Below are 27,802 nucleotides of genomic sequence, written 5' to 3'. Positions count from 1 at the left end.
AGGGTCGGACTATGGGGCCCAGGGATACAGGCAGCGGGGTGGTTATACCCCCAGACAGAGAGGCCAATCAGACCATTACCAACAGGGAAAATCTTCTAAGCGTCCCTTTCGCAGAGGCGGGAGACGCTTTTACTGCCGGAACTAACCTTCCGGTCACCAGTTATCCCATCAGAGATAGATTAGCCCACTTTGCTGATCTGTGGGAGAACACCACCTCCGATGTATGGGTTAGATCAACTGTTAGAGCAGGGCTTGGCCTCGAGTTTAACTCCAACCCCCCTAGGCTCTTCAGGACCTGTCTGGTATCGTCCAATCCAGCTTGTCAACATCTCATGCAGAGGGTGATTCAACATCTCTTGGATATACGGGCTGTACAACTAGTACTGATGGATGAATGCATGCAGGGGTTTTATTCAATACTCTGTTATTCCCGAGGCCTCGGGGGGCTGGAGAGCCATCCTTGATCTTAAAATATTAAACAAGTTCATTCGTTATAAACGTTTCAAGATGCATTCTTTTCAGACCATTTTGGGTGCCATTAGACATGGTGATTTCTTAACTTCAATTAATTTAACGGAGGTCTACCTCCATGTCCCCATTTTGCCCCAACATAGGCAGTTTCTACAATTTTCCTACTTAGGTCATCTCTTCCAATACACAGCACTACCTTTTGGACTCTCGGTACCTCGGGTATTTACAAAGGTGCTAGCGGCCTTGGTCGCTGCGCTGCGAGAGGTGCCCATTAGACTACATGCCTATTTAGATGACATCCTCATTCAATCCTCGTCACCTAGGCAGGCACGGAGGGATCTTGCGACCACCATGCAGGCCCTTCAGGACCATGGGTTTTTGATTAACATACCCAAGAGTCATTTTCACCAACTACTAGGTTGGTGCATCTTCGACCGTTGATCGATACCGTGGATTGCATGGTTTTCTTTTTCTTTTCTTTTTTTAAACAATTTTTATTTATTTTTGAACAAAGACAAACAAACAAAAATAAAAAAAATATCTTCCATTACAAATTGTAGAAAGTGTGTCAGTTGGTTACAGTATTTCCATGCATCTCTTCCATAATCGTCACCTGCTTTTCATATCAAATCGCATATTTTAAATTCACATATATTCATGTATATCATGATTATTATATATCAACCTTAATTTGATTATAATTGTTTTTACATCCTTTTATATATAATCAAAATCTGGAATAGGATTATATGATAACATTCTATTAAATCATCATAATAATATCATCCAATCGCAATACATCTTTATAACATTTTCTAGATAAAGCTTTTAAACCTCCTCTCATATTCTCCATGTGTTGTTTATATAAAATTTCATATTATCAAACTAATATATATGTATTGTTATTATTAATCATTATTTAACTATAGCTATTGTCACTTCATTTTATACATACTACTAGTAAACTAAATTTTACTAGTAGGATTGTTCCTTGGGCACAATTACATTCTACAGACCTCCAATGGTTCCTCTTGTCTTTTCAGAGGAGACTCTTAAGCTGTTCCTTGGCCAAGGTACGCATCCCGGCGGAGGTCTCTCGCTCCCTCATGTGGTGGACGTCCCAGGCCATCACCAAAGGTCGACAATTCAAGGACCAGAACTCATTGACTGTCACTACGGACGCCAGCCTATTCGGCTGGGGGCTCCACCTCCAGGCCCAAATAGCACAGGGTGAGTGGGACCAGGTGGACCGCACCCACAATATCAACTGGTTGGAGTTGCGAATGGTCCACCTGGCCCTGCACCACTTTCTCCCATCAGTGGTGGACCAATATGTTCTTGTGCTAACAGACAATGTATCAGCCAAGGCGCACATAAACCGCCAGGGGGGGACCAGGTCACGCTCCCTCATGGACGAGGTCATGAAACTAGAACTTTGGGCCGAGAGGAATTTGCTCTCTTGACTGCAGAGCAAATCTCGGGGGTGGCGAATGTGCAGGCAGATTGGCTCAGCCACGAGGTTGTGGACAATTCTGAATGGAGCCTGCACCCATCGATCTTCCAGGACATTGTGGACCGATTTGGCATGCCGGTGATCCATCTCTTCGCCACCCCCAACAACACGCAGCTCCCACAGTTCTACTCTCTGTTCCCAGCACGGTGGTCGGAGGGGGTGGACGCTCTACACTGCAATTGGCCACCCGGCCTCCTATATGCCTTTCCCCCGCTGCCTCCTTTGCCTCGAGTCATCTAGAAGATCATTGGGGAGAGGGCCGAGGTCATGTTGGTCGCACCCCACTGGCCACGCAGGACTTGGTTCGCCGACCTGCGGACTCTTTCGGTGGACACCCCTGGAGGATTCCTTGGGACAGGATCTCCCTCAGCCAGGGGTCACTGGAACATCCGGACCCTCAATGGTTCCAGTTGACCGCCTGGAGCTACTGACAGCTACTCCTCCAGGGTCATACAGATGATTCAGGCCGCAAGGAAGCCATCCACTGAACGTATCTATGACTCCACCTGGCGATCATTCTGTTCCTGGTGTGCCAGTAAGACATTAGACCCTACCAAGGCCACAATCCCCAAAGTTCTTGATTTCCTCCAGGATGCCTGGATAAAGGGTTGGCTCCCAACACCATCCGGGGACAATTGGCAGCCATTTCCTCAGTTTTGACTTATGGGGGTTCCCCTCCATTGTCACAGATGCCCAGGATGCGTCATTTCCTAAAAGGGGTGTTCAATCTTAAGCCACCCGCGCTGCACAGATACCCCTCCTGGGACTTACCCAAAGTTATCGACACTCTTACTAAGACTTCCTTTGAGCCACTGCGGACGGTTTCTCTCAGGACCTTAAAGGTGTCCTTTCTGATGGCCATCACCTCCACAAGGAGGATTTCAGAGCTGCAGGCACTCTGTGAGGGAGGACCTCTGCATCTTTCACCAGGACTGCGTAGTATTACGGCTGGACCCCTCCTTCATACCCAAGGTGTGCTCCTTTTTCAACCGAGCTCAGGAGCTCATTTTACCAAATTTTTGCTCTCAACCTAATCATTCCTTAGAGCCGAGGTGGCACACCTTGGATGTGAGGAAGGCACTTAAGATCTATGCTGCTCGTCTGCTGCTTGTCTCTTCGGTGGGCTCCTTTTAGGAGCACAGGGGGCCCTGGAGGGGCTCCCTGCCATAGGGCGGCTTGTTGGGACCCCCTGGATCGGCGGCAGCCGCAGGGGGGGTTCCAGCCTTGCACCAGGAGCCGGGGAGCGTGGGGGGTGCATGGCGGCATTTTCTGCTGTCACTATGTGCCTTCGCCGATCGGATTCCAGAAGGAAAGAATCAATTAGATGTTACAGCTGAAGAGCCGTGAAGTGAGAGGTTTCCCTCAATCTCCTGTAAATCTATTTAACTGATGAACAACAGCTTCTCCAAATTGTGGATTCAATCTTTTGAAGTGTTAAGATTGGAGGGGGGGATTTTCCTCCACCCCCCCTCAGAAAAAGCGGCACTTGGAAGATCTCTCTCTCTCTCTCGGAGGAGAGAGAGAGAGTTAAAAGCTAACTTTCACTTCCTCTAACAACAGGAGAATGATTTTTGCTACAATTGCAAGGGATGACTGCTGAGTTGCTTTTTATAAACTATCTTATGAAAACTTTGGACATGTTGCTCCCTGGTCCCTTGTGAAGGCGGAACCAAGATGGCCAACTTCCTCCTCCTTTGCTTTTACGAATGAAGTTTCCCCTTTGAAAGAATTTCTGGCTTTATATTATTTTACACCCCGGAGATCTGGAACCTCTCTTCTTATGTGGTCCCCTTGGATTTGGATTTGACTCTTATCCTCTGGCTCGCAGCTGTACAGGAGGATTAACTTTCACTTCTGGCTTGTTTATCTCCACGATCTCTCCCAGCTGTGCATTCCCATTTCTTTTGCATAAGACTTATAGCTATCTCTGAATTAGTATGGGACCTAGAAAGCCACCGCCTGGTAAGGCATCTTCGGCCACGACATCTTCTACGTCTAGTCCGATTACACAACAAACACAAATGGCTTCATTTCTACAACCTAAAACAACTGAAGAGAGTTCAAAGGACTTATCTGTTGCCCAAATGTTTCAAACTATTTTGAAGGGACAGGACGAACTGAAAAGACAGTTGGCAGATTTAAATGAACAGCTCAGAGAAACGCAACAACAAGCAACACAAAACAAACAGAGAATAGGTGTGTTGGAGGAAGACACGACCGGGTTGAGGGAGGAGGTTAAGACAGTCCAGAAGGGGAATAGAGAATTTGAAAATCATATGATAAAGGTGGAATTTGAAAGAATGTCTTTTTTTTCTTAGATTTCAAAACTTACCAGAGACAGAAAATGAAGACCTTAAGGAGATTATGACCACAATTTTATCAGAATACATTAAAAGAGACAAACAACAGCTATGGTGGGATATTGATTTGATTTATAGGATCAATTCAGCATATGCTAGAACAGCGATGGCGAACCTTTTTTGGCTCACGTGCCACAAGTGGGGGGAGCGCAGGGGGGTCGTGTGCGGGCGTGCCGCAACCATAATGCAATGCGCGACCCCCCAGTGCACATGCGCGCACAACAGACATGACCCCCCCATTTTTACATGCTTTTTTCGCCCTCCCCAGGCTCCAGAGGCTTTATAGGAGCTTGGGGAGGGCGAAAAGAGCCTCCCCCGCCCCCCGGGAGGCTTCAGGGACCATCCAGAGGCTTCCCTGAAACCTTCGGAACGCTTAAAACGACCCACCAAGCAAACCGGAAGCGTCAGGGAAGCCTCCGGACGGTCCCTGAAGCCTCCGGAGGGCCTCCGGGGGGGGGGGCGGGAGAGGCTCTTTCCACCCTCCCCAGGCTCCTATAAAGCCTCTGGAGCCTGGAGAGGGTGAAAAATGGCTTTAAAAAGGGTGAAATTAGCTGGCCAGCTGACAGGGCAGCGCCTCGCGTGCCCTGACAAATGGCTCCGCGTGCCACCTGTGGCACACGTGCCATAGGTTCGCCATCACTGTGCTAGAACACACAGCGCTCCAAGGGAAGTACATGTTAAATTTCTTAGAAAGACTACAAGAGATGAGGTCTTAGGAGCTCAGAGGGGGGGACCATTATAATATAAAGACAAAGAAATAGCCATTCTTAAACAAATTCCGAAGAAGGTAAGAGATAAGAGGAAGAAATATTCCTCTTTATCAACGAAATTATATGATAAAGGAGTTTGGTTCAGATGGCTATTGCCAGAAGGAATGTTGATTTTTTGGGAGGGCAATAGAATTGGAATCAACATAGTTGTGGAGGCAGAGGCCTTCATTAAAAAACACATTGCCTTTCTAGATGGAACAGGGGACAGTACACAAGATATGAAGGAGGGGGGGCCGTGGCTCTGCCAGAGGACAGAAGCAACATCGAGAACACTCAGGTCACAAAAATAAGTTTGAAATATTATTGCAATTGTTGCTATAATGTAATTGTTGGAAGTGACATGATGTCACTCAGTGAGATGATTGAATATATTGTTGATATAATGTAAAAAAAAAAGCTGCCAATGTTTATCTTTTAATTTTTGATCTTTACTTTTTTTTCTGTAAATGTTGTGAGATTTGGGGGGATTTCTACCTTTCGCACAATGTAGCTGTCCAAATTTTGTATACCTACCTACCCCCTTCCTATAAATATCTGTAAAAACCAATAAAATTCTTTAAGAAAAAGATCTATTTGAAAAGGACATTACCCTTTCGGACATCTGAGTCACTTTTTGTGTCCTTCCATCCTTCGTCCTTAGGCAAAAGAATCACTTCTACCATAGGTAGATGGCTAAGGGCCTGCGTTGTTTTGGCATACTAGTCCCAGTCTACACCAGTGCCAGGGAGGTTAACCACACATTCTACAAGGAGCGTGGTTACCTCGGAGGCCTGGGCAGCACAGGCCTCTTTACAGGAGATCTGTAGGGCAGCCACTTGGGCTACCCCGTCGCCTTTTATAAAGAATTATAAGTTGGACTCCTTCGCGTCTGCGGACGCAGCCTTCAGCCGCAGGGTGCTCCAATCTGTCGTTAGAGCTGAGGCATCGTCAAACCAATCATAATTCCCTCCCAGGGGACACCTCCAGCTTTGGTACGTCCCATCTTGGATGCTACCTCCACCACTATGGAGAAAGGGCGTGGTTCTTACCTGAGACGCCTGTTCTCATAGGGTGGAGGTAGCATCCAGCTCCTCCCAGAATCGACTGTTCCCTTTCTGTGTAAATTTTTTCTTTGATGCCTACTTGATTTATGTGACTGACTTCTCCATTAGACACTACTTCAGGACTTGAAGGTGATGCATTGAGTCTGGATTTCCTTCGTCGAAAGCTGGGTCTGCCTAGCGACAAGGGCATGGCTTAACAACTCTTCCAGACTCAGTCCTCACAATGAGTGCATGAAGGTCAACCCATCCTGGATGCTACCTCCACTCTATGAGAACAGGCGCCCTTTTACATAATGTGTTCACGAAAGGACAATTTGAGGTTGATTATTTGTGCCTCAAGTGAGAACTGTTGGCTGATTTGTCCAATGTTCCATTGGTTTATTTTCTTGGCTGTACACAGTATTCTCAAGAGTCTTCTCCACACCAAAGTTCAAAGCTGTCAGTACTTTGAGATATCTTGCTTTTTCAAAGTCCAACTTGACTGCTTGTTCCTTTAGTATTGATGGTTGATCCTAAAAGGTAGAAGCTACCAACCTCTTAATCTTCATTGCCAATTCTAAGGCTGGTTACTATACCAGTTCTTATTTGGTGGTCTCTATAATTAATTTTAGTCCCATTTTTTCAGTTAGCACTGTCCTGAAGACATGTGATCACCATTTCACATGTGATCACCACCACAAAGGTGGCAACCTTACCTGCCAACTTTCCACAAGCAAAGACAATGGGGAAACTGGCAGGGAAGGTTGCAAGTTGTTTCTGTAAGTCAGAGATGTCAAATGTCAAACTGGCAGCCCGCAGGCCAGTCACACACAGGCCATGCCCACCCCAGCTCCCCAAAGGGAAAGTTTTTGCAAAACGTCGTATGACGGTAACGTGATGCCGCAAGTTTGAAACCTGTGCTGTAATCAACCATATCACTTTATCTCTTGGGGAGCCTGGCTAAGAAGTAGAAGTTTCCATGGATTTTATATTCCGTAATGTGAACCCACCCACAGCTTCCTGCCCAGCGTGCCCTCCTGCAGCTTGTACCAAAGCAGCCACTAGCACATCCTCTCACACAACAGCCACCTCCTGCTGAAACCTAAAATTCTTGACTTATTCATGAATACATTTAGCAATAGAAGTGGCAAACATTTATAGGCTGGTCTCCTTCATTTTGGTTTCCTAAGCTATATAATCCAACTACATTTTCCTCATTAATATTTCTGACCTTTGCATCCCAGTATCTAATCACAAACAGTGCATCTTACTTGCATGTCCTGTTGCTTTCACATTGAACTCAATCATAAAACTCATTCTGCATTTTGGTTTAGAGCATTAACTTGAACCACTGATATATTAAATGGTTGTCCACTGCCTAATAATAATCTTGGGTCATTGATTGTATTGTAGCCAACAAATGTCTTCTTCCTAACTATAAAAGCAACACTGTTTCTTCTTTGTTTTTCATATACTGAGTAATAAATAATGTGATCTTCTGGCAAAGCGCTTGATCTTAAACCATCTAAATTTGCAGATGCCTAATATGTTACATTTCATCTTTTACTGTGTAGCGCTTTTCCATATTCGTACCTCTTACATTCTATATTCCTGCTGTAATCTTTGCAAGCCATACTTTCCTGTATGGCAATAATAACTAGACATCCCAAAGGTTTTAATTCAACCACTTGTGAACAAAATACTTCAAAAGGCTTTCAGCTCTTGCTCAGTAGCATGGTGAATGCCACCTAAGCTGAGGGGCCCATCATCTGGTGCTATGTTGTCAGTCATTTATATTTCCTGCCTTAGGGTTCTCTTTGTAAAAATACAAGAATGGCATACACAATAAGGCATGACTTTCTCCCATGCAGTATGAATTGATGTTTTTGCAATTAAGTGATCATCTTCCTCCAGCATCTTCGTATATTGCTGCTGCCCATTATAGGTGTCTGTTTAGTTTGGCTGAGCAGATGGGATGACCTTTATTTCTGGGGTGACCCTGCTAACAATATATACATTTAGCATGGATTCCAGATGTTCTTCTGTCATCTTTTCCTGAAATGCTCTCTACCATGATAAAGCAGCACAACAGGAATGGAAGGATTTAAAATACTAACATAATTACATATAAAACAAAAATGATATATAATAATTGAATACAAAGTATTCACTTTTTAAACCCACAAAATGAATTGATATTGCAATGTTTAATTATATTATATTAATTCTTAATTGCAATAGACCTAAAATAATAATTTGATCATTTATACAGGTAATCCTCAACTTCATATTACCCAGTGAAAAGATTCTGATGGGTTAGTGACATATAATTCTTCTGTGTGAAAGCTATATGCAGACACGTGTTTCCCCGAAAATAAGACAGGGCCTTATTCCCCTTCCCCCCCCACAAAATATGGCTTGGGCCTTATGAGAGGAGGGTTTATTGTTTTGGGGCTGCCGGGCGGCTGCCGGGCAACTGCTCTCTTGTGAGCTGGCTCCCAAAGATCCAGGCACAGCCTCATGGGCAAATGGCTGTGTTACACTGTCGCAGCAGTGCAACACAACAGCCATGAAGCAACCACGCTCATGAGCAGCGACCCGGCAAACTCCCTTTCCCGCCGGGCACAGCACCGTTCACTGACCTAGGGGTATGACAAGCCGCATGAGCGCCTGTTTGCCGCTGCCCGGTTCCCACAGCTTGGCGCCTTTGAAATGCCAGTGAATGGCGCTCTGTGTGGTTGGAGAGGGGGGTTGCGCGAGTGGCTGTTTCGCTCTCGCACGTCCCAGCTTCACGATGCCCTGGCCCAGCTCTCCCTGCAGAGCCAGGGCACCTCCGCCGCCGCCACCGCAATCCCAGCATGGCTTCGGCGGCTTCCAAACCGAGTCTTCCAGCAGTGGCTGCTCTGGGCGTACGCTCTATGGTTGTGCGCTCTGCCAGCAGCTGTTCCACAACCATAGACCATACGCCCAGAGCGGCGAACCCAACCGTTTGCCCCTGGGGCTGTGCCCGGCTCTTTGGGAGCCTGCTCGCAAGAGAGCAGCCACCCGGCAACCTCCCTCTTCAGCTGGGCACAGCGCTGCTCACCAACCTAGCGGTATCCTGAAGGCGCCAAACAACGCGATCACCTTTGCCTCACCCCTGGTTTCTGCGTCTTGGCACCTCCTGAATACTGCTAGGTTGGTGAGCGGCGCTCTGCCTGGCCAGAAATGGGGGGGGTTGTCCAGGGGGCTTATTTGTGGGGGAGGGCTTATATTTTTGCCACCAGAAAAATGTGGCATGGCCCTGTTATGAGGACATGTCGTATTTTCGGGAAACCACGGTAGTCCTCAACTTATAACCACAATTGAACACAGAAGTTTGATTATACAATGTTGCCATCAATTTTATAACCATTTTTATGATGGTCATTAAGGAAGTCGCCATAGTAAAGTGCATAACACTGTTATTAAATGTATCGTATGGTTGTAAGTCTGAGATGTATAAAACCCTGAGGGATTTACGCAAGGTAAGGAAACAGATCCCTGTGCTACACTTCTCCTAATGTCAGAATTTAAAGTATCATTGTTTTTCACCCAGTTCATAAATTTCCTTAATAGACTGGAGTTTCTACTAAGAGTTGCCTGATACCTAAATAGGAAGAAGATTTGCTGGTTTTAACAAAATCCACTCCTTTGTGGGAGTGGTAGCTTAATGAAAGTGATAGTGATGAGACACACGAGGACCTATTTTAGTCTCAATTAACAGGAGCTGCATTTTGCAAGGATTCCATCAACTTTTCTCCTGCAAATATACAATGCAAAGCTCTTTGATAATGCAAATAGAATGTTCAAGTACGCTTAGTACCAGAAATAACAGATTACGATTCTCAACTGGAGCTCAGCTAAGATTGACCTTTACCTGATCACAAACACACATTGTTTAAAATTAATATTTTTGTTAAGAACTTTTGTTAAGAGCTTAGATCTCATTAAATTCTGAATTGTGTCCGTCACTGTTAATATTTCTTAATAGCTCATTCTCTTGACCAATAAATTTTGTGCGGAAGTTTTTACTGTCGTTGGTTGTAAGATTTCCTCTCCTTTGCTGTATTTTTCTGCTGCTTTAAAGTTGTATCTATGAACAAGACATTTATAAAACCCTGTTATCTTGGCAGTAGGCTGTAAGAGAGGTGCAGCAAGGTAAAAAGTGAGGTATGTCTGTGCTATGCTTCTCCCACTTCCATCTCTGACCAGTCGTAAGTGCTAGCTGCAAAACGAAAAGCTATTTCCAAATGTAAAGATAACACCTAGATACCTACGTTTGCTTTTACAAAAGGGATGGAAGCCTACAGCAAAGACATGAAGGAGCAGCAAGAAAGGAAAATCACCAAGACTAAAAAAATAGCAGGTGAAGGAAAAAGCAAAGGGAATGAAATGGTGAAGACATATAGGCAGTCCTCTACTTAAGAACAATTCATTGGTTGTTCAAAGTTACAGCTGCTTGGCAGCTGACAGTTGCAGTGTCCTGTGATCTCCTTTTGCAACCTTCTGACAAGTAAAATCAATGGGGAAACCAGATTCATTTAACTATTACTATAACGTACCAACTGCAGCAGTTCACTTATCAACTGTAGCAATAAAGATTGTTAAATGGGGCAAAATTCTTACTAAACTTATTAAACTTAGTAAGTTTAGACAAAACTCACAAGTGTCTCAATTAGCAACAGAAATGTTGGGCTCAATTGGCATCATACGTTGAGGACTATCTGTACACTGTTGGAAACTAAAGAAATGAAGTGGCAAGGTATTAGGGGAGGAGAAGGAGGAGGGGAGAAGACAAATTAGAGAAGGGGTGTCAAACTCAATTTCATTGAGGGCTGCATCAGGACTGTGGTTGACCTCAGGTGGCTGGGTGGGTATGGCTGATATTTGGGCATGGCCATCTTGATGCCATTCCCAAACTGCTGGCATGTTTCCTCTTTGCATTGGGTAGATGGTGTCAGGGGAAAAACAAAACACCCTGGAGAAGTCTGAGATCAATGGACCGGGCTGATTCCCTTCAGCATATCTTTTGAGATATTAAGAAAAGAAATAAAAGTCTTTAAGAAGTATATTCTAATTAATAAACAGACTTTAATACGAAAATAATAAAAGTAAATAAAACAGAAAATAACTAATTGGTTACATTTTGATAATAAAAGCTCCGGTTGCCAAGTTGGCAGCCGAACAAAGAAGAAAGGAATAGATTCTGGAATGTGTGACGCATGCGCAATAAATCACTTTCAGATAACATTTTGTTTTATGACCTGCGCAATAAAGCTTTCTTAGTTTAACTCTTGAATGTCAGTTCAGTCAGTTCAGGCCTAGCAAACTTTTTAACATCGTGACAGATGGGGCCCAAGCTACACTGGCCTGATCTTTCCTCTTTGCACTGGTAGACCAGGGACGGCCCTGCAGGCCGGATCAGACTACATCCCAGGCCAAATCCAGCATGCAGCAGAGGTCGTATTCATCTGGTTCGCACCGGTTTGCATAAACTGGTGTTGCCCATTTCCCCAAGGTCAGAGAACTGGTAGCGGTGGCCAGCTGGCCATGCCCATGAACTGGTCCCCCAGCCTGTCCCTGCTTGCTCATGCCAGTTGCCCGGTTGCCACTTGCTCACCCCACCTGCTCGACGCTCGCCCCACCCATCTGAGCTCTATATATGCCTTCGCCACACGGCCCAGCCCCCACATGGCCCAGCCCACAGCTATGCGCTTCACCAGTCGCTTCTGCACCTCGCCCGCTCTGCTCAGCTCAGCTCACCAAAGCTAAGTAAGCATCACTGGATCAGGGGAAGGGGCCCCAGGGATGTGCCATTCCCTGAGGCCCCTGACATGCCACCCTCTCACTGCCTGCCTAGGTTGCAAATGCATCATTCCCGGTCCCGGTTTTGCCCCAAAACCAGTGCCTCTTGCCCCGCCCTCCCTATGGCCCTGGCCCTAGTGTTGCTTCCCCTCCCCCAACTGCCTCTTTCAGCAGCTTACCTTCTGCGGTCTGGAAGGCAAGCTGAAACCCCCAGCCAGCAGGTGCTGCTGGGAAGCGGGAGGCTGGCAAAGAAGCCTCCCAGCCGCCGCCTCTTGAGAACCAGCTGGGAGGCTTTTTTGCCAGCCAGCCACTTCCCCCAGACAGCTAAAGATAAGCTAAGGGAAAGAGCCCATTTAGAATAAGTGGGTCTTGATTGGAGAAAGAACTGCTACTTGCTGAATAAACATAGTTTAGGTTCAATTGCTATACTGAAAAGAAATAAAAAGCTACTGCCTTTTGTCAATTGCTATACTTACTTGAGTATAAACAGTTCCTTTCTACACAAAACGTTTACCTATAAGCAGATTGTGGTTGCTTTGAAACTTTTTTTTTTTTTTTTTCAAGAAGTTTTATTGGTTTTTTTAAAAACATTTATGCGGAAAAGGGTAAGTGGAATAGTTACAAATTTTGGCAGTTGCAAGTATGGCAGACGCCCCCTCCCTCCAGACTCCTAGGTTACATCAAAATATCAAACCTTATTACATAGTCATAAAAAAAATCAGCATATTAATTCTAGAAAAAATACTTTTCAATCAGTTTATATAATTATAATATATAGTCTAGTTGTAAATTCATTAATACTTTCGGTCTGTTTATAACATTGTGGTTTTCTTATTTATTTTTGTGATCTGAGCTTTCTTGGTGTTGCCCCTTCACCCCCCGCTGGCAGAGCTCCGGCCCCTCCCGTGTCCTGTATAACCGTTGTAGTGTCATCTGTTTTTTCTAGGTTCGCTTTGTTTTTTTCCATAAAGGCCTGTGCCTCTATGGGTGTGTTGATTCTGATTCTTGTCTCCTCCCAGAATATCAGCATACCTTCAGGCATCAACCATCTAAACCACACCCCCTTCTGGTATAATTTATTCGCCAATTGCGAATAGCTTTTCCTTTTTTCCCTAATTTTTTTGGGAATCTGCTTTAGAATGGTTATCTCCCTATCGTGGTATGTCAGTGTTTGCCCCCTTTGTACACCCAGAATTTCATCTCTTGTGGTTTTCCTAAGAAATTTAATATGAACCTCCCTGGGTACATTATGTGTTCTGGCATATGCTGAATTCACTCTATAAGCTAGATCTATCTCCCATTCCATCTGCTGTTTATCTTTGTGTATGTATTCAGCTAAAATGTTAGTCATAATGTCCCTTATATTTTCCCCATCTGCTTCTATTACATTTTGAAATCTAAGATAAAAGGACATTCTTTCAAACTCTGCTTTCATTTGTTGGATGTCAAGTTCTTTGTTCCCCTTCTGTAAGGCCTCTACCCCCCCCCTCGCCTCCGCCACCCCACCCTCCACAAGGTCCAGTCTCTGTGAGTTCTTAAAGATTTGGGCTTGATTCTGTTTAATTTCATCTTTCATTTCCCTTAACTGTTTCTTAATTTCCTCCTGGCCTTGTAAAATTTGTTGAAGCATTTGTTGGAAGTCTATCTCTGTAGTCTTGGGTTGCATCAGTTCTGATATCTTTGACTGTGTAGCTGGACTAGACGTTGCAGACGTTGGAGCAGAAGTAGCAAAGCCAGGCTTTCCAGGAGGTGGTCTTTTTGGAGACATGGTTTATGAAGCAAGGAGATCAGTCAAGGTAGAGACTGGGCAGCTGGAGAGGTAGAGCAGGCAGGCGAATTCAGAAGGCAGAGGATCCAAACAGATGGGGATTTCTTTAGTCACTCTAGCAGTAGATGAAAGTTTTTTTCTCCAAAGAGTTCAGAAAGTAGCAATCCACAAGAAATTCCTCTGGGTGACTCGGAGACAAAGACCGGAAGCCTGAATTTTAAAGGTGGAGTCAGGTTTCACAGTTCATGAAGACAACGGAAGTGTGCCATCTTGCCCTGCCAGCTTTGGGCTCAGAGGCATAGTAAAATTTTTAAAAGTTCAAAAAGTTCTCAGTTCATCCATTAGTTCTGGAGCTAAGTCGAATGAAAATCACTTTTATAGGGGTGAGGCATCATTAGTTGGCTCTCCCCCCTCCTCCTCTCTGGGGATGGAAGGAAAGTCTTTTCAAGCCGCTTGTCCAAGGGAGGGGGGGAAATCCCCCTCCCTCTAGCCGCACCTCTAGCAGGGATCCGAAAGTTTAACTTTTTAAAAGTGCTGAAAAGTTCATCAATTCAAAAGCGAAGGAATGCAGAAAGGAAGCCTCTCACCATACTGCCGCTGCTTCGTTCGGAAGTGTGTTCTCCGATCGGCATGGGGCGAGACGCGTGCGCACGCACGTCCTCCAAAACTGCTCCCCGATGCCTAGAACGAAGCGGAGGAGCCCCCGCCAGCCGCCGCCGACGCCAGGACCCTCCGCGAGCCGTTCCTTCGGCAAGACGCCCCTCCAAGGCGTCTTGTGCCCCCCCAGAAGCGGGGGAAGCCCACCGGGAGAGCTGGAGCAGGCAGCGATCTGCCTGTCGCCGTAGCCGCCGGAACCGGAAGTCCGAAACTTTTTTTCAAAAGAAGATTGCATTAGTACTTTGTCCAGAGAGTCTCAGTAGTATGTCTCCAGTTACATGATGGTTGTATATCTGAAACATCACACACACACACACACACACACACACACACACACACACACACACACACATTTGCCAATGTAACAAGACAATTTTGAGTGACACTCATGGGTGGCTATATTGCTGATGAATCAAATGGGATTAGATATTTTCTATGAACACCATAATATTGTGTTTCTTCCTGCTATATGCTAAATCAATTCTAAGCATTATTTTTTATTAGTTATCATTTTGGGTGATATTTTGGCCAATTTTGCCAGGTATTATATATGTTAAGTAATTTTATTTAAAATTAATGGATGGGAGTTTTTTTTAGCTTGTCTTTCTTAATTTAATTTCAGTATTTTATGCAATGCTTTTTTCAGATAATAGGTAAGGATTTTAAGGGTTGTTATTTTTGTATTATCATTTTGGGTGATATTTTAGCCAATTTTGCCAACTATTATATATATTAAGTAATTTTTTAAAAAAATGGTTGGGAGTTTTTTTAGCTTGTATTTCTTAATTTAATTTCAGTACTTTATGCAATGCTTTTTTCAGATAATAGGTAAGGATTTTAAGGGTTGTTATTTTAATTTACATTTATACTTTTTCAGTTTAAGCTTTATTATATATAGATACATAATCTTTGTAATATTTAAAGAAAACAGAAAGCAAAAAGTCTGATTTCTTTCACTTACATTAGAGAGGATTTGATATATTTAATGAAATTTGATATCTAATCCTGTGAAAACTGATCACCTAAAATTGACAGACAGCATGGATGCAGGCCAGAACTTACTATTAAATTCTCTTCAGGTCATAATGGTATCTATCCCGGAATACTATGAAGGCAAGAATGTTCTCCTCACTGGTGCTACCGGTTTCATGGGAAAAGTTCTTCTAGAAAAACTACTACGATCGTGTCCAAAGATAAAGGCAGTATATGTTTTGGTGAGATATAAATCAGGAAAGACATCTCAAGAAAGAGTAGAAGAAATGATCACCTGCAAGGTATGATTTCAGAAGACATGTTTAGTAAAAATATTCAGGATTTTTGAAGTGTGTTTTGCCTAAAAATGAGAGAATACATATGTTGGAATAATGTTTTTACTACATGACTGTATAGTAACATTTTTTATCATTAACATAAACCTACAGAAGGTTAAGTTTATTTAGAAGCTATCTTGCTTCCTTGCCAAAACTTTTGTCATTCTTGAATGTCAAACATTTCTTTTTAACCTACTGGTATCAGACTATGAACACATTCTGGTGGAGGAGAGGCAATATGCAGAAACAGTGAATAAATGATTCACTGTTCCTGCAGAAAAATATCCATGAAGATCTGAAAACAAAGGACATGTCAAAGATGGAAAGGCAGAGGTGGGTGATCAAAGAAGAATACATATAGGACCCCTGAAAAATGTCAGAAAGTTAAAAATTCAGAATGAGTTGAGCTTGAATGTGAAAAACAATAAAAGACTTATTTATATGTCTTCAAAAATATGGAGAAACAATATAAGATGTTTAGTAGTTATAGCAAAAGAGTAGCATAACAAAGAAAAGATAGAACTACTCTTCTCCTGTTTGACTTACTCAGTGACGAGGATATGTGATATACTAGGCTAGTAGATATTAGACAACCATTTGTCTGAAATAGTATAGAGCAGGAGGTTGGACTAGAAGACCTCCACGTCCCTTCCAACTCTGTTATTCTGTTAAATGTGAAATACTGACTGAAGAAGTGTAAGTTGAACTTGAGAAGATAATAGTGTGGATTCCTACTGATTTTACATGAAATCAGACTTTCAGTAACATTGTATGATAGTGAAGAAACTTGTTGATGGTCTGGATTGAATTTCTCTCATTTGAGAAGTCTGGTGACTACCAAATGACAGAGAATATGTTTTTCTATTCTCCCCACCCTCCAAAAAAAAAAAGAAGAAGAAAAAGAAAGATCCAGGGAATTCAGATCAATGTGCAAAGTCTAGGAAGATTCTGGAACAGATCATAAAAGCTTATAAGCGCCTTGAAAATAATAGAGCTATTATCAGCATAATTTTGTCAAAAATGGGTCTTACCAAAGTAATCTTAACTCATTAGTAGAACATATAAATATTATTCATGTAAGGTACTTTACTTTAGCAAAGGATTTAAACCAAGTAAGCTAAAACATTCTATCAATATAGTTAAATTTGGGCTGGTTAATATACCTAATGCATTAGGTGGCTTGAAATGATACTAAAATAATGCTTATCAGTGGCGTTTTATTGGTCTAAAATGAATTCAGTGTCACAGGAGTCCGGAGCTAGAAATTTTCAAATTTGTTATTAATGATTTGAATGTACCCCCAATTAAAGGATTACAGGGTTATAAAAAGGGAGTTATGAATGATTTAAGTGAAAAGGTGGAGAAATATTTTGTAAAATTTGCCAATGGTACTAAATTTTATATTTCTATATTCAACAAAATTTGAAGTGATCTTAACAGGATATTAGACAGTTGAACTGAAAATTCAATTTTTCCTGGGCGCTGTTCTGGAGAGTCCAAGTGTGGGTTAAATACATCCAATCTGCCCAGGACTGAATTGAAACTTTAAGCCATGCCTCTGGTGCTGACCATCCTCAGTTTTTTTTCAATTCAGTATGCCCAGTGGAGCTTAGAGTTTCTCTTCATCCCTACAGATTGCTTGGATTCTCCTATTTGAATTATATATCTTTTTCTTCAGTTTGGTGAGCAGGCTTGGTGAGCAAATTTGTTTCCTTCCCCTTTAATTGGCAAGAAGATCACCTTTCAGCCTTACCGGTGTCCTGGGCTCTCCCGGGCGCTGCAGGGCTACAGGCAGCTGTTGAGAGAGGTGCATGGGTCGGAGTGTCGACGCCAGTGCAATTGAAGCAGTCCCGCTGCGATCAGGCTCCCCGCTGAGGTCTCTGCTGTCGCTGTCCGCACTTCTTAAGGGAGCCAGGGATTGGTGTGGGACTTCAGGGCTTGCAGCAATTTCTGGCTGCCATTTTGTTTGCCTCACTGTCACGGCAGCCATTTTGAGGAGGTCAGAAGTTCCGGCCGCCATTTTGTTTGCTCCTTTCGGTTTCTCGAGCATGTTGCCGCAGCTGCTTGCTTGCCTGGCTCTCTGCAGGTCGCCATGTGAGACTCTTTGTCCAATTTATCGGCGGATTGTCTCTTCTTGTCCCTTTCGTCTTGCGATCAGCGGGGTGCGGCAAGGAAATTTTGGCTTCCCTGGGTCGCTCTCCACCTCTCTCTCTGACCTGCGTGGTGCTGGCAGCCGTTAGAGCTCATGCCAGAAATATACCTTGGCTGCAATTGCAATCAGTTGCCTTCTGTGTCTCTCTTCAGAGCGCTTTGGCCTGCTGACTAACTGTGAAGGTGGTGAGTGGAGGTTTATTCCGTGCCTGTAGCAGTTAATTCCCAGCCCTTCAGCCATGGCAGATCAGATTCCTGGGAACTCAGAGAAGCCAGGGCCCTCATCCAGGGTATTTTCCAGACAGGCTGGCAAGACTGCCCGGGAGGCTATCGGGGACCAAGCCCTATTCTAGACCGGGGTCTAAGCAGGGTTCAGGCTCAGACAAGGATGCCCTCCGTCGCCAAAAGACTTTAGAGAAGCAGTTTTCCAAGGCCCAACAATCTCCTGTTGGTCTCTTAGGGAGCTCTCTCTGGAAGCCCAGCCCAATCAGGAGCATCCCATTTCTGAAAGTGAGGATGATGGGCAGAAGTTTTCTCCCACTGCTTCCCTTGCCATGACAGGTTCTCCTGGACCTCAATGGCAGACCAGGCTGACCTCTTCGCTTGCCCTTCAGACTTTGAGGAAGAGCCAGCTCCTGTGGGCCCTCTAGCGCCCTAGCAGCCAGTCATACAACCTCCTTCCGGGGTTATGCCTGTGGAGGATCAGGGTCCCAACCTCTCAGCAGAGATGCAAGATGTCATAACCAGGGCCATTTCCCAGGGCATAGAGATGGGCATGCTGTAGTGGGCCAAGCGCCTGCGCAAGTCCCGGCCTCTGGCGGCCCAGGTTCCTTCTCAAGAGGTGTCCGTGGCCCATCCACCTCAGTCTCCCCATTCTTCCCTAGCCAGTGAGGATTCCGACTGGGAGGAGGACATCCTCCCCAGACTAGAACCTGAGTTTTCGGGGGACGAAGGAGCTGCCTCCGACAAACCCGCCTTTACTGGTTTGTTTAAGCTTGTCAATTTCAAGACTATTTTGAACAAGGCTAAGGCCTCGACCCATTTGGGTTCCCCCCCCCCACCAGCTCAGACAGCTCCTGACCCTGTGGAACTTTCCGAAGGGCTCTTTGAGAAGCCGGTGCCAGTACAAGAGATTGTGCCTGTTCCCAAATTGTTTCTTAACGTTGTGCAGAAACAATGGGCACAACCAGGTACCCTTGCTACACCTAGCGGTAATGATAAAAAGTTGTACACAGTGAATGCAAGTCTAGAGGACCTGTTAAAATTACCACCCGTAGACCCTCCTGTGGCAGTACTTATCTCCTCTTCTGTGCTCCCACCTGATCTCCTGGAGGGACTCAAGGCGGAGGACAAAAACACTGAGAACGCCTGCCAAAACTCATCAGGTGGCGGCTTGGGCGATTAAAACGTCTGCCTCTCCCATCTTCCCTCTCTAGGGCCTCCCTTCTCTGGCTGAGACAATTACTCACCAAGATTCCAGCCGGGGATACCAAATTAAGACAGGATGTCAATAAGATCATTGCAGTGACGGAATACACCGCTGACGCCACCCTGAACGCTGCTAAATTTGCGTCCAGAGCCTTGGCATCCAACATCACCACACATCGCCTTTTTTGGCTCAGATACTGGAACATGAACATGCGGTCCAAGTGGAAGTTTGCTTCTGCCCCCTTTAAAGGGGACAAGCTTTTCGGGGAGGTTCTGGATCCGGTCCTTGTGAAAAACAAGGACAAAAAGAAGGTCATGCTATCGGTCGCTAAGAAATCTGACAGGAAGGGTTCTAACTCCTACAGGAAGCAGCCCTTTCGGAACACAAAGCCCTCCATCAGCTCTGGTTCCTTACATTGTCCCTACTCACAGCACACCAACAGGTCCCAGGACTGTCCGCCCTTTCGTGACGAGTCGCCAGCAGAATTTTTCCAAATGCCCCTTTCGAGAGGGGTCTGGTTCCAGGCCTTTTAGGAGATATAAGTGACCACCAATGGATGGCTCCAATAGGAGGGCGTCTCCAGCTATTCCAAGCCCAAAGGGAGCGGATCACGTCGGACCAGTGGGTCCTGCAAACAACTCGCATGGGTCTAACCTTAGAATCCTTTCCCATCCTCCGTACCACTTCATTCATTGCCCGCCCCCCTCATGTCCCGTCAAGAAGGGTCTCATGCAACAGGAGATCCTTCATCTCAGGGACATCAGGGCGATAGAACCAGTTCTGTCAGGTCAGGAAGGGACAGGTTTCTATTCCATTCTATTCCTAGTCCCAAATAATTCCGGGGGGTGGAGGGGAAGCTTGACATAAAGAAGCTAAACCATCATATAGCTTACAGGAGGTTCAAGATGGAGTTCTTTCAGTCACTCCTGGGCTGCATCAGGCCAGGGGACATGTTAACCTCCATAGATCTCAAAGAGGCCTATCTCCAAGTCCTTATTCGCAAAGCTCACCGCAGGTTCCTGAGATTCTTTTATGCAGGCCACCACTACCAGTAAAGGGTCTTGCTGTTCAGCCTATCATCAGCCCCCAGGACATTCACAAAGATTCTCGCAGCGGTGGCGGGCTTTCTCTGATCCTGTCCAGTGCGACTTCACTGCTACCTGGATGACGTCCTCATCCAGTCATCGTCGCAACAGCAAGCGACGCAAGACCTGCATTACACGATGAGGATCGTGCAAGACCACGGCTTCTTCAACTTTGAAAAAAGTCATCTATAACCAACAACCAGACTGCAGCACTTGGGCACCATCATCGACATCGTGTCAGGTATTGTTGTCGCCAGAACGAGTGGCGAGTCTCGAGGAACGGGTCCTGCAGGTGCAGCAATCCTCTCACGCCAAGGTCGTGCAGTTGTCCCAGCTCTTAGGGGAAATGATATCCTGCCTGTCCATTGTGCCTTGGGCGAGGCTTCATTCTCGACCTCTACAGTGGTTCCTTCTACCTTACCAGAGGGCCAGCGAAAGCAGCTCCACGGCATTGGTGCAGGTCTCCCCGAAAGTACGTCATTCACTCAGGTGGTGGCTGTCTCCTGCCCTAGCGAAAGGCAGTCCTTTCAAAGAGACGGACCGTCTCACCATCACGACGGATGCCAGTCTCTATGGCTGGGGAGCCCACCTTCACAACCAGATTGCGCAGGGCGGGTGGTCTCCAGCCGAGGCAATGCACAGCATCAATTGGCTGGAGTTGAGAGTGGTGAGGTTAGCTCTTGTTCACTTCCTCGACAACATCCGAGATCAGCACGTGATGGTACTTACAGACAATGTGGCAACAAAGGCGCACATAAACCGCCAGGGGAATACACGTTCCAGGTCCCTGATGGCAGAGGCCGAGTCCCTGGAAAGGTGGGCGGAGCAGCACCTATGCTCAATACAGGCGGAACACATATCTGCAGTAAACAACATCCAGGCGGATTGGTTGAGCAGAGCCATGGCCGACCACTCGGAGTGACGACTAAAACCGGACCTGTTCCACCACCTGTCTCAGAGGTTTGGCTGCCTGCTGGTCGATCTATTCACCACCCCGAAGAACACGCACCTTCCCAGGTTCTTTGCCAGGTTCCACTCCACAAGCCGAAGGAGTCAATGCCCTTCACTGCCCGTGGCCGTCGGATCTGCTATATGCGTTTCCGCCATTGCCTCTTCTTCCCAGAGTCATCTGGAAGATCCTGTCGGAGGGAGCGGAGGTCCTGCTTGTAGCCCCGTTCTGGCCCAGAAGAACCTGGAGTCGCCAACCTGGTGAGTCTCACTGTTAATCCTCCTTGGCGGATTCCCCACCTTGAGCTCTCTCTCAGCCAGGGGGCGCTTCAACATCCGGAGCTCCAGTGGCTACAACTAGTGGTCTGGTCATCCACACCATTCAGGCATCCAGACGGCCCTCCACGACCAGGATCTATGACGCCATCTGGAGGTCGTTAGACGCCTAGTGTACATCTCATGGCGTGATGGCAACCTTGGCTACTGTTCCACAAATATTGGACTATTTGCAAGATGGACTAGACAAAGGCCTGGCGCCTAACACACTCAGGCATCAGGTGGCCGCCTTATCCATGATACTTACCCCAGATGAGCACTCATCCCATTATCCGTAGTTTCCTGAGAGGGGCAACTAACCTGAGGCCCCCGATGGTCCACAGATACCCGTCATGGGACCTCAACGTAGTCTTACGGGCCCTGATTGGCCCACCATTTGAACCGCTTCGTACCACCAGCCTTAAGCATTTGATGTTTAAAACCGCCTTTTTGATTGCCATCACTTCTGCATGGCGTATTTCAGTGTTGGCAGCCCTGTTGGTTCGCGAGGACTTGTGCTTGATACAATCTGACAGGGTGGTCTTCCGGCTGGACCCATCATTCATTCCTAAGATCAACTCCTGGTTCCACCAGACCCAGGATGTCATTCTCCCAGATTTTTTTCCGCATCCCAAATACCCTAAGGAGAAAAGATGGCACATGCTCAATGTCCATAGAACACTCTGCAAGTACATCAAGCGCACAGCTGCGTTCCGGCATTCCGAATCACTTTTCGTTTCATTTCAACCATCTCAAGGCCGCAAAATTTCCTCATTTACCATTGGATGGTGGCTGCGGGCATACATTACCCTCACCCACATTCTCCAGTCCAAACTGGTGCCAAGCCATATCACCACACATTCTACGAGAAGTGTCACCACCACGGCGGCCTGGCCGACTCAAGCACCGACATTTGCAGAGCGACCACTTGGACTTCCTTGTCTCCGTTTGTTCGGAACTACAAATTGGACAAGTTTGCTTCTGCGGAAGGGGTTTTGGGGAGACGAGTCCTTCAGGGCATTCATACCAGCAGAGACATCCTGAACTCGACTGTTTCCCGCCCTAGTGACATTTAGCTTTGGTATGTCCCATGCTTGGACTCCAGAGCAGCGCCCAGGAAAATGACCATTGACCTGAAGGGTCATTTTCTGGGTGCTGTGAAGGAGAGTCCAACCCCACCCTGGGGTCTGTCTCCAATGTTCAGTTCAGACTTTATGGAACGATCCATTTGGATATAGTTACACCTTGTTTGGAATTGGATTTGTTATTGGATTTCTCAGCACGCAACAGTTCCACGCCTTCATTGAAAAAAACTGAGGATGGTCAGCACCAGAGGTGTGGCTTAAACTTTCAATTCAGTCCTGGGCAGATTGGATGTATTTAACCCACGCTTGGACTCTCCTTTGCAGCGCCCAGAAAATGACCCTTCAGGTATGTCAATGGTCATTCTACTCGCCTCTAGATGAGAAGCGAATCAAATAAATACATACAATTGATTTAATTAATTTAGACACCATCCAATTTCAAACAACTATGGGTGACTTACAGTTTAACAGAAAAATGAAATACAGTACAGTTTAAACACCAACTAGCAAAAGACAAATAAGAAAGCAAATAAAAACGAAGAAGATGAATCCAACTACAAAATTCGCAAAGAGATCCAACCATCCTAGGCCAAGGCCTGAAAAAGATTATCAAGGTCCTCCAGAATCAGGGTGGAAACCACCCACATTTCAAGGCAGCTTCATTCCAGAGGGCAAATGCTGCAGCAGGGAAAGTAGTATATATCTTGTATCTCACAAGATGAGATATATGGATCCAACCACTGGTTCAAACTTATCCCAGATCACACAGTAAGACTGCATCCCTGCAGGGAGATAGGGCCCATTTGACACCAGCTAGCCAGAAGGCAATGGGCTGATTGCAATATTCTCTACCATCCGATCATGTTGCAATTGGTGAGACAAAAACAGATCCAGTGTCCAGATGCTGGTATGTGTCACACCATTGATGACTTGGGACAGTTCCATGGTTGCCATGGCGGCCACAAACTCCTGCGTTGCTCCAGATTAAATGTTATCAGGTGGCAAATTGAATCCCTGAGCTCCAACAGCCTTTGCAACTCAATATTGACAGCCGTGCAAAAGAATTTAGCAGTGCAAGTGATGCTGCTGCTGAGCAGCTGGGAGAGTTGTACCCTAGCAACCATCTCAACTCTTCCCTAGAGTTCAACCTCAACCAGAACACCTCAACATATGGTTAATTGCAGAGTAGAGCCTCTAAGACAGGGCTGTCAAACTCCCAGCCCACGGGCCAGATGCGTCACGTGCTGGCCACACCCATGCCCAGTTTAGCGAATGGGAAAAAAGTCCCAATATGTCACGACACTGCCGTGACAACTTGAGTTTGACACCCCTGCTCTGAGACCACATAAAGACTCATGAATGACTAAATCCACACCTTCCTCCCCCTTTCCCCTTTGATCTCAGCTGATGCTAAACCTGAATTCAGGCAGTTCCAAGAGGGAGCCAATTAGTTTTTAGTGAGACACACCACGCCAGTGCCCTCATCCATGGTAAAATCAAGAATGAGAAAGTCTTTATTACATACTGCCCTGGTCTTCAAAAGCAGCAGCTAAAACCCAAGACCACCAAGCATCTGATAGCTCAGGCACTGAAGATACAATATGAGGTTTTGACAACAGGACCAACCACTTTCAAAAAGCTCTTTGTGTAATTGTGTAATTCAGCCTGCCCCTACTATACTTCCATTTGCCCTTAGCTCTCCCACCTTTCACTTTTTCTCCCAGGCTAGATACATAATGTCACACTGACTGATCCCACATGCACTGAACTCATGGTCCCCAATAAACTAACTGGCCCCACCACCCTTGGCCACACACTCCCAAGCACTCAATAATAACGGGGGACAGTGAAATAGTAATTTTTCCATCCCACTAAAATAGGAAAGATGATACCCCTAGAGATAAAGAAAAGTAGGGAAACCACAGCCCCCTGAGTTCTAGGAAAAGCCCCAGTGGTGCAGATCTCATCTAGGGAGCTGAAAAGCAGGGCCATCAAGTGTGAGTCCCCAAGACCAATATAGCATCTCTTATCCCAGTGTTCCTTGCTTTCCCCAACGACCTGTAGCTCCTTCCTAGGTCCTGGATAACAAGGGGAGGGCCAGAATGCAGGTGAAATATGCCCATGTCAGCAAAATTGCTGGCAGTTGGGTGGCATATAAATGTTACAAATTGATATTATTAATTTAATTTGATGCTGTAAGTAGTTTATGGCTTAAAGCTAGGCATACACATTCTTGGCCATGGTTTCCACCTACCAGTCTAGTAGATTCTATAAGTCTAGCAGAACCTAAAGCTAAAGACTTGCTCTTGCAGGGACAATAACACCCTCTCAAGAGATACCATTGGAGACACTTTGATAGGCAAATGGGAATTCCAACTAGCTTTGATTCAACTTCAACTTGATTTGTCCCATCCAACACCTTATAGCTTCGAGACATAATAGCAAGATGTTGATGTTGCATATTACCATCATCGGTGTTGTGTATAGTAGCAGTCTATAACAAGGTGACATTAGTATATTAATGATACTACATTTAATTATAATTGGAATGATGAATGTTACACCGTCTATCTTTATGAAATGTACATGAAATATACATGCCAAAGCTTTTGTTTGGAATGTGGAATATGTCGCTTAAACCTAAGCTCGTCATTATTTTTATCTTAATGTTTTGTCCTGCTTCTCTTTGATAGCTTTTTGATAGATTGCGAGATGAGCAACCAGAATTTAAACAGAAAATCATTCCAGTTGCTAGTGATCTTACAGAAGTGGAAATGGCACTTAGTGAGGAAGACAAGAAGAATATTCTAAATTATGTTAATATTATATTTCATTGTGCTGCTACTGTAAGATTCAATGAAATGCTACGGTGAGTTTTTAATTAATTCAATATTTCTGATATTTTTGGTGTAATCTCTTGATTTCGTAAACTTAAATAGAAAAAATGTATTACTTTGTCAAGCCTTAATGTCTTGCTAAGAATGAGAAGGAATGTATTAATTTGTATTTATTACATAGGCAGTCTTCACTTAGCAATCACAGTTGGGATCAGCAATTCCATCACTAAGACATAGAAAGTGAAAAATCACAGGACCATACCTGACTTATGAATGCAATTCTTCTGGGTCCAGCTGCATTCGTTAAGCAAATTAACACTTTAAATACAACACCATATGACCATAACTTACAACTTCCTGCTGGTTTTCCATTGACTCTTTGATGGCAGCTATCTATGAAAGTTACAAATGGTGACCATAGAATGCTATAAATGCTTATTGATTGTCTAGCACCTGAATTGTAATCATGTGATCAGTGATCTGCAAGAAACAAACTTCGAGGGACAATTATAAGTCTCCTTGATCAGCACGGTCATAATTTTAAATGGTTGCTAAATGGGGACTACCTGTACTTTATATTGTTTCTAAGACTTAAAAATATACAGTAGGTACTTAATTGGCAATTGAATTAAAGAGTATGACAATTTCTAATTTGAAATTTAAGTTTGAGAAAAAATGTTTGAATTTGTTGTTTACGTGCTTTGTTTTTGCCCTAGGCATTTTCTTTCCTCGATTATTGTTCATAGCACAAAGTCTTGAGCTCTTATGCTTTTTTCTTTTACTTCAACAGGGATGCTGTTCAGCTCAATGTAATTGCAACACAACAGCTTCTCCTCTTGGCTCAGAAAATGAAGAATCTAGATGTGTTTGTTCATGTTTCAACAGCATTTGCATACTGCAATCGAAAACACATTGAGGAAATTGTTTATCCACCTCCTGTTGATCCTAAGAAATTAATAGATTCCTTAGAGTATGTATTTTTTAATATTTTTCCTTTTCTGTTGTTTGTTTTGATAATATCAGGAGATGATGATGATTAAGAGTTGGGATTTAGTTTAAGATCATTTTTGGTTTGAATTAACTCTGGATATAGTTGTGTGGTACTTTCGCTAATATTTTACAATGAACTTATTTAGATATAAAGGGTTAGATCCTAGCTTTGTTAGAAGAGGTTCTTTTGGGTTTAAAGCACTTTGATGCAGCAGATCATTTCTGCAAGTGGAAAGGCAAAATATAATTTTTGTAGATTTTCCCTTTCAAACATTATACAAGCAGTCTTTGACTAACAACCATTTGGTTTAATGACTGTTCAGAGTTACCATGGCAATGGAAAAAAAGTGATTTATGATCAGTCCTTGTACTTTACCCATTGCAACTTCCCAACAGTCATGTGATCAAAATTTGGGTACTTGTTTACAGCGTTCTGGGATCATATGATCAACATTTGCAAATTTGCCTCCTAGCTTTTGACAAGCAGAGTCCATGACTGAAGCAGCATTTACTTAATGACTGCATGTTTCATCTAAAAACTATAGTGATTTTCTTAACAACCATGGCGAAAAAGGTCGTAAAATCTGGAGAAACTCACTTAACAACCACCTTGCTTTGCAATGGAAATGTATTTATTAATGAATGAGAGGCTAACCAATTATGTTCATAAGACAAGGACTATTTTACCCTCTGAAAGTCTGCTCCAGTATATTGATTTTTATGAAAGATAAAACTGGAATGCTGGAAATTGCAGAGGGAGGAGATGATTTTTCTTTTCTGCTTGTCTAGAGTGAAATTTTGGACCAAAGCTTGCTTTTCTTCTTCTCAATTAGAATTTTTGGTGATAAATTGCATTATAATTGTTAATGAATACACTCTTCTTGCGGTATGATAACTTTTCAGTTAGAATGAATGAGCTGTGTGCTTTTAAATTTGGAGGGTCTTAATGAAATTAAGCTTTTCAGCTGTTCCTTTTAGTATGACCTTTTCCCTAGCTCCATTTGCTATTCTCTAAGACATAACTTCATTGTTCGTGTCTTATTTTGTGGCTTATTGAAATAAATGGACTTGAATTAACATGACTACATTTTCAGGTTGGTTTCAGTAGATTTGAAGAATACCTAAGGCTGCAATTCTCTGTATTTAGCAGCAAACGTATGTTGTAAAATTCATCAGACTTTACTTTGAATAGAACTTTTAGAATTGTACTCTTAATACAGATGCAGACCACTATTAATGATATAAACTGTGGTATCCAAAATTAG

At 44.4% G+C, this 27,802-nt stretch overlaps 1 protein-coding gene across 4 annotated transcripts in view; it reads left to right on the top strand.

Annotated features, from left to right (window-relative positions):
- Positions 1–27,802, top strand: part of FAR1 (fatty acyl-CoA reductase 1) — a 61,970-nt gene that overhangs the window by 12,872 nt on the left and 21,296 nt on the right. For all 4 annotated transcript variants that reach the window (XM_081935718.1, XM_081935720.1, XM_081935719.1 and 1 more), the window contains exons 2-4: positions 15,467–15,661; positions 25,404–25,579; positions 26,338–26,517. In XM_081935718.1, the coding sequence (XP_081791844.1) occupies positions 15,473–15,661; positions 25,404–25,579; positions 26,338–26,517 (545 nt within the window). In that variant the 5' untranslated portion in view covers positions 15,467–15,472. The remainder of the gene's footprint in view (positions 1–15,466; positions 15,662–25,403; positions 25,580–26,337; positions 26,518–27,802) is intronic.

Source organism: Natrix helvetica (assembly GCF_964273705.1).
Source record: "Natrix helvetica genome assembly, chromosome: 1".
NCBI lineage: Eukaryota > Metazoa > Chordata > Lepidosauria > Squamata > Natricidae > Natrix > Natrix helvetica.
Note: the sequence above shows the minus strand (reverse complement) of the source record. Positions and strands in the feature narration are given on the sequence as shown.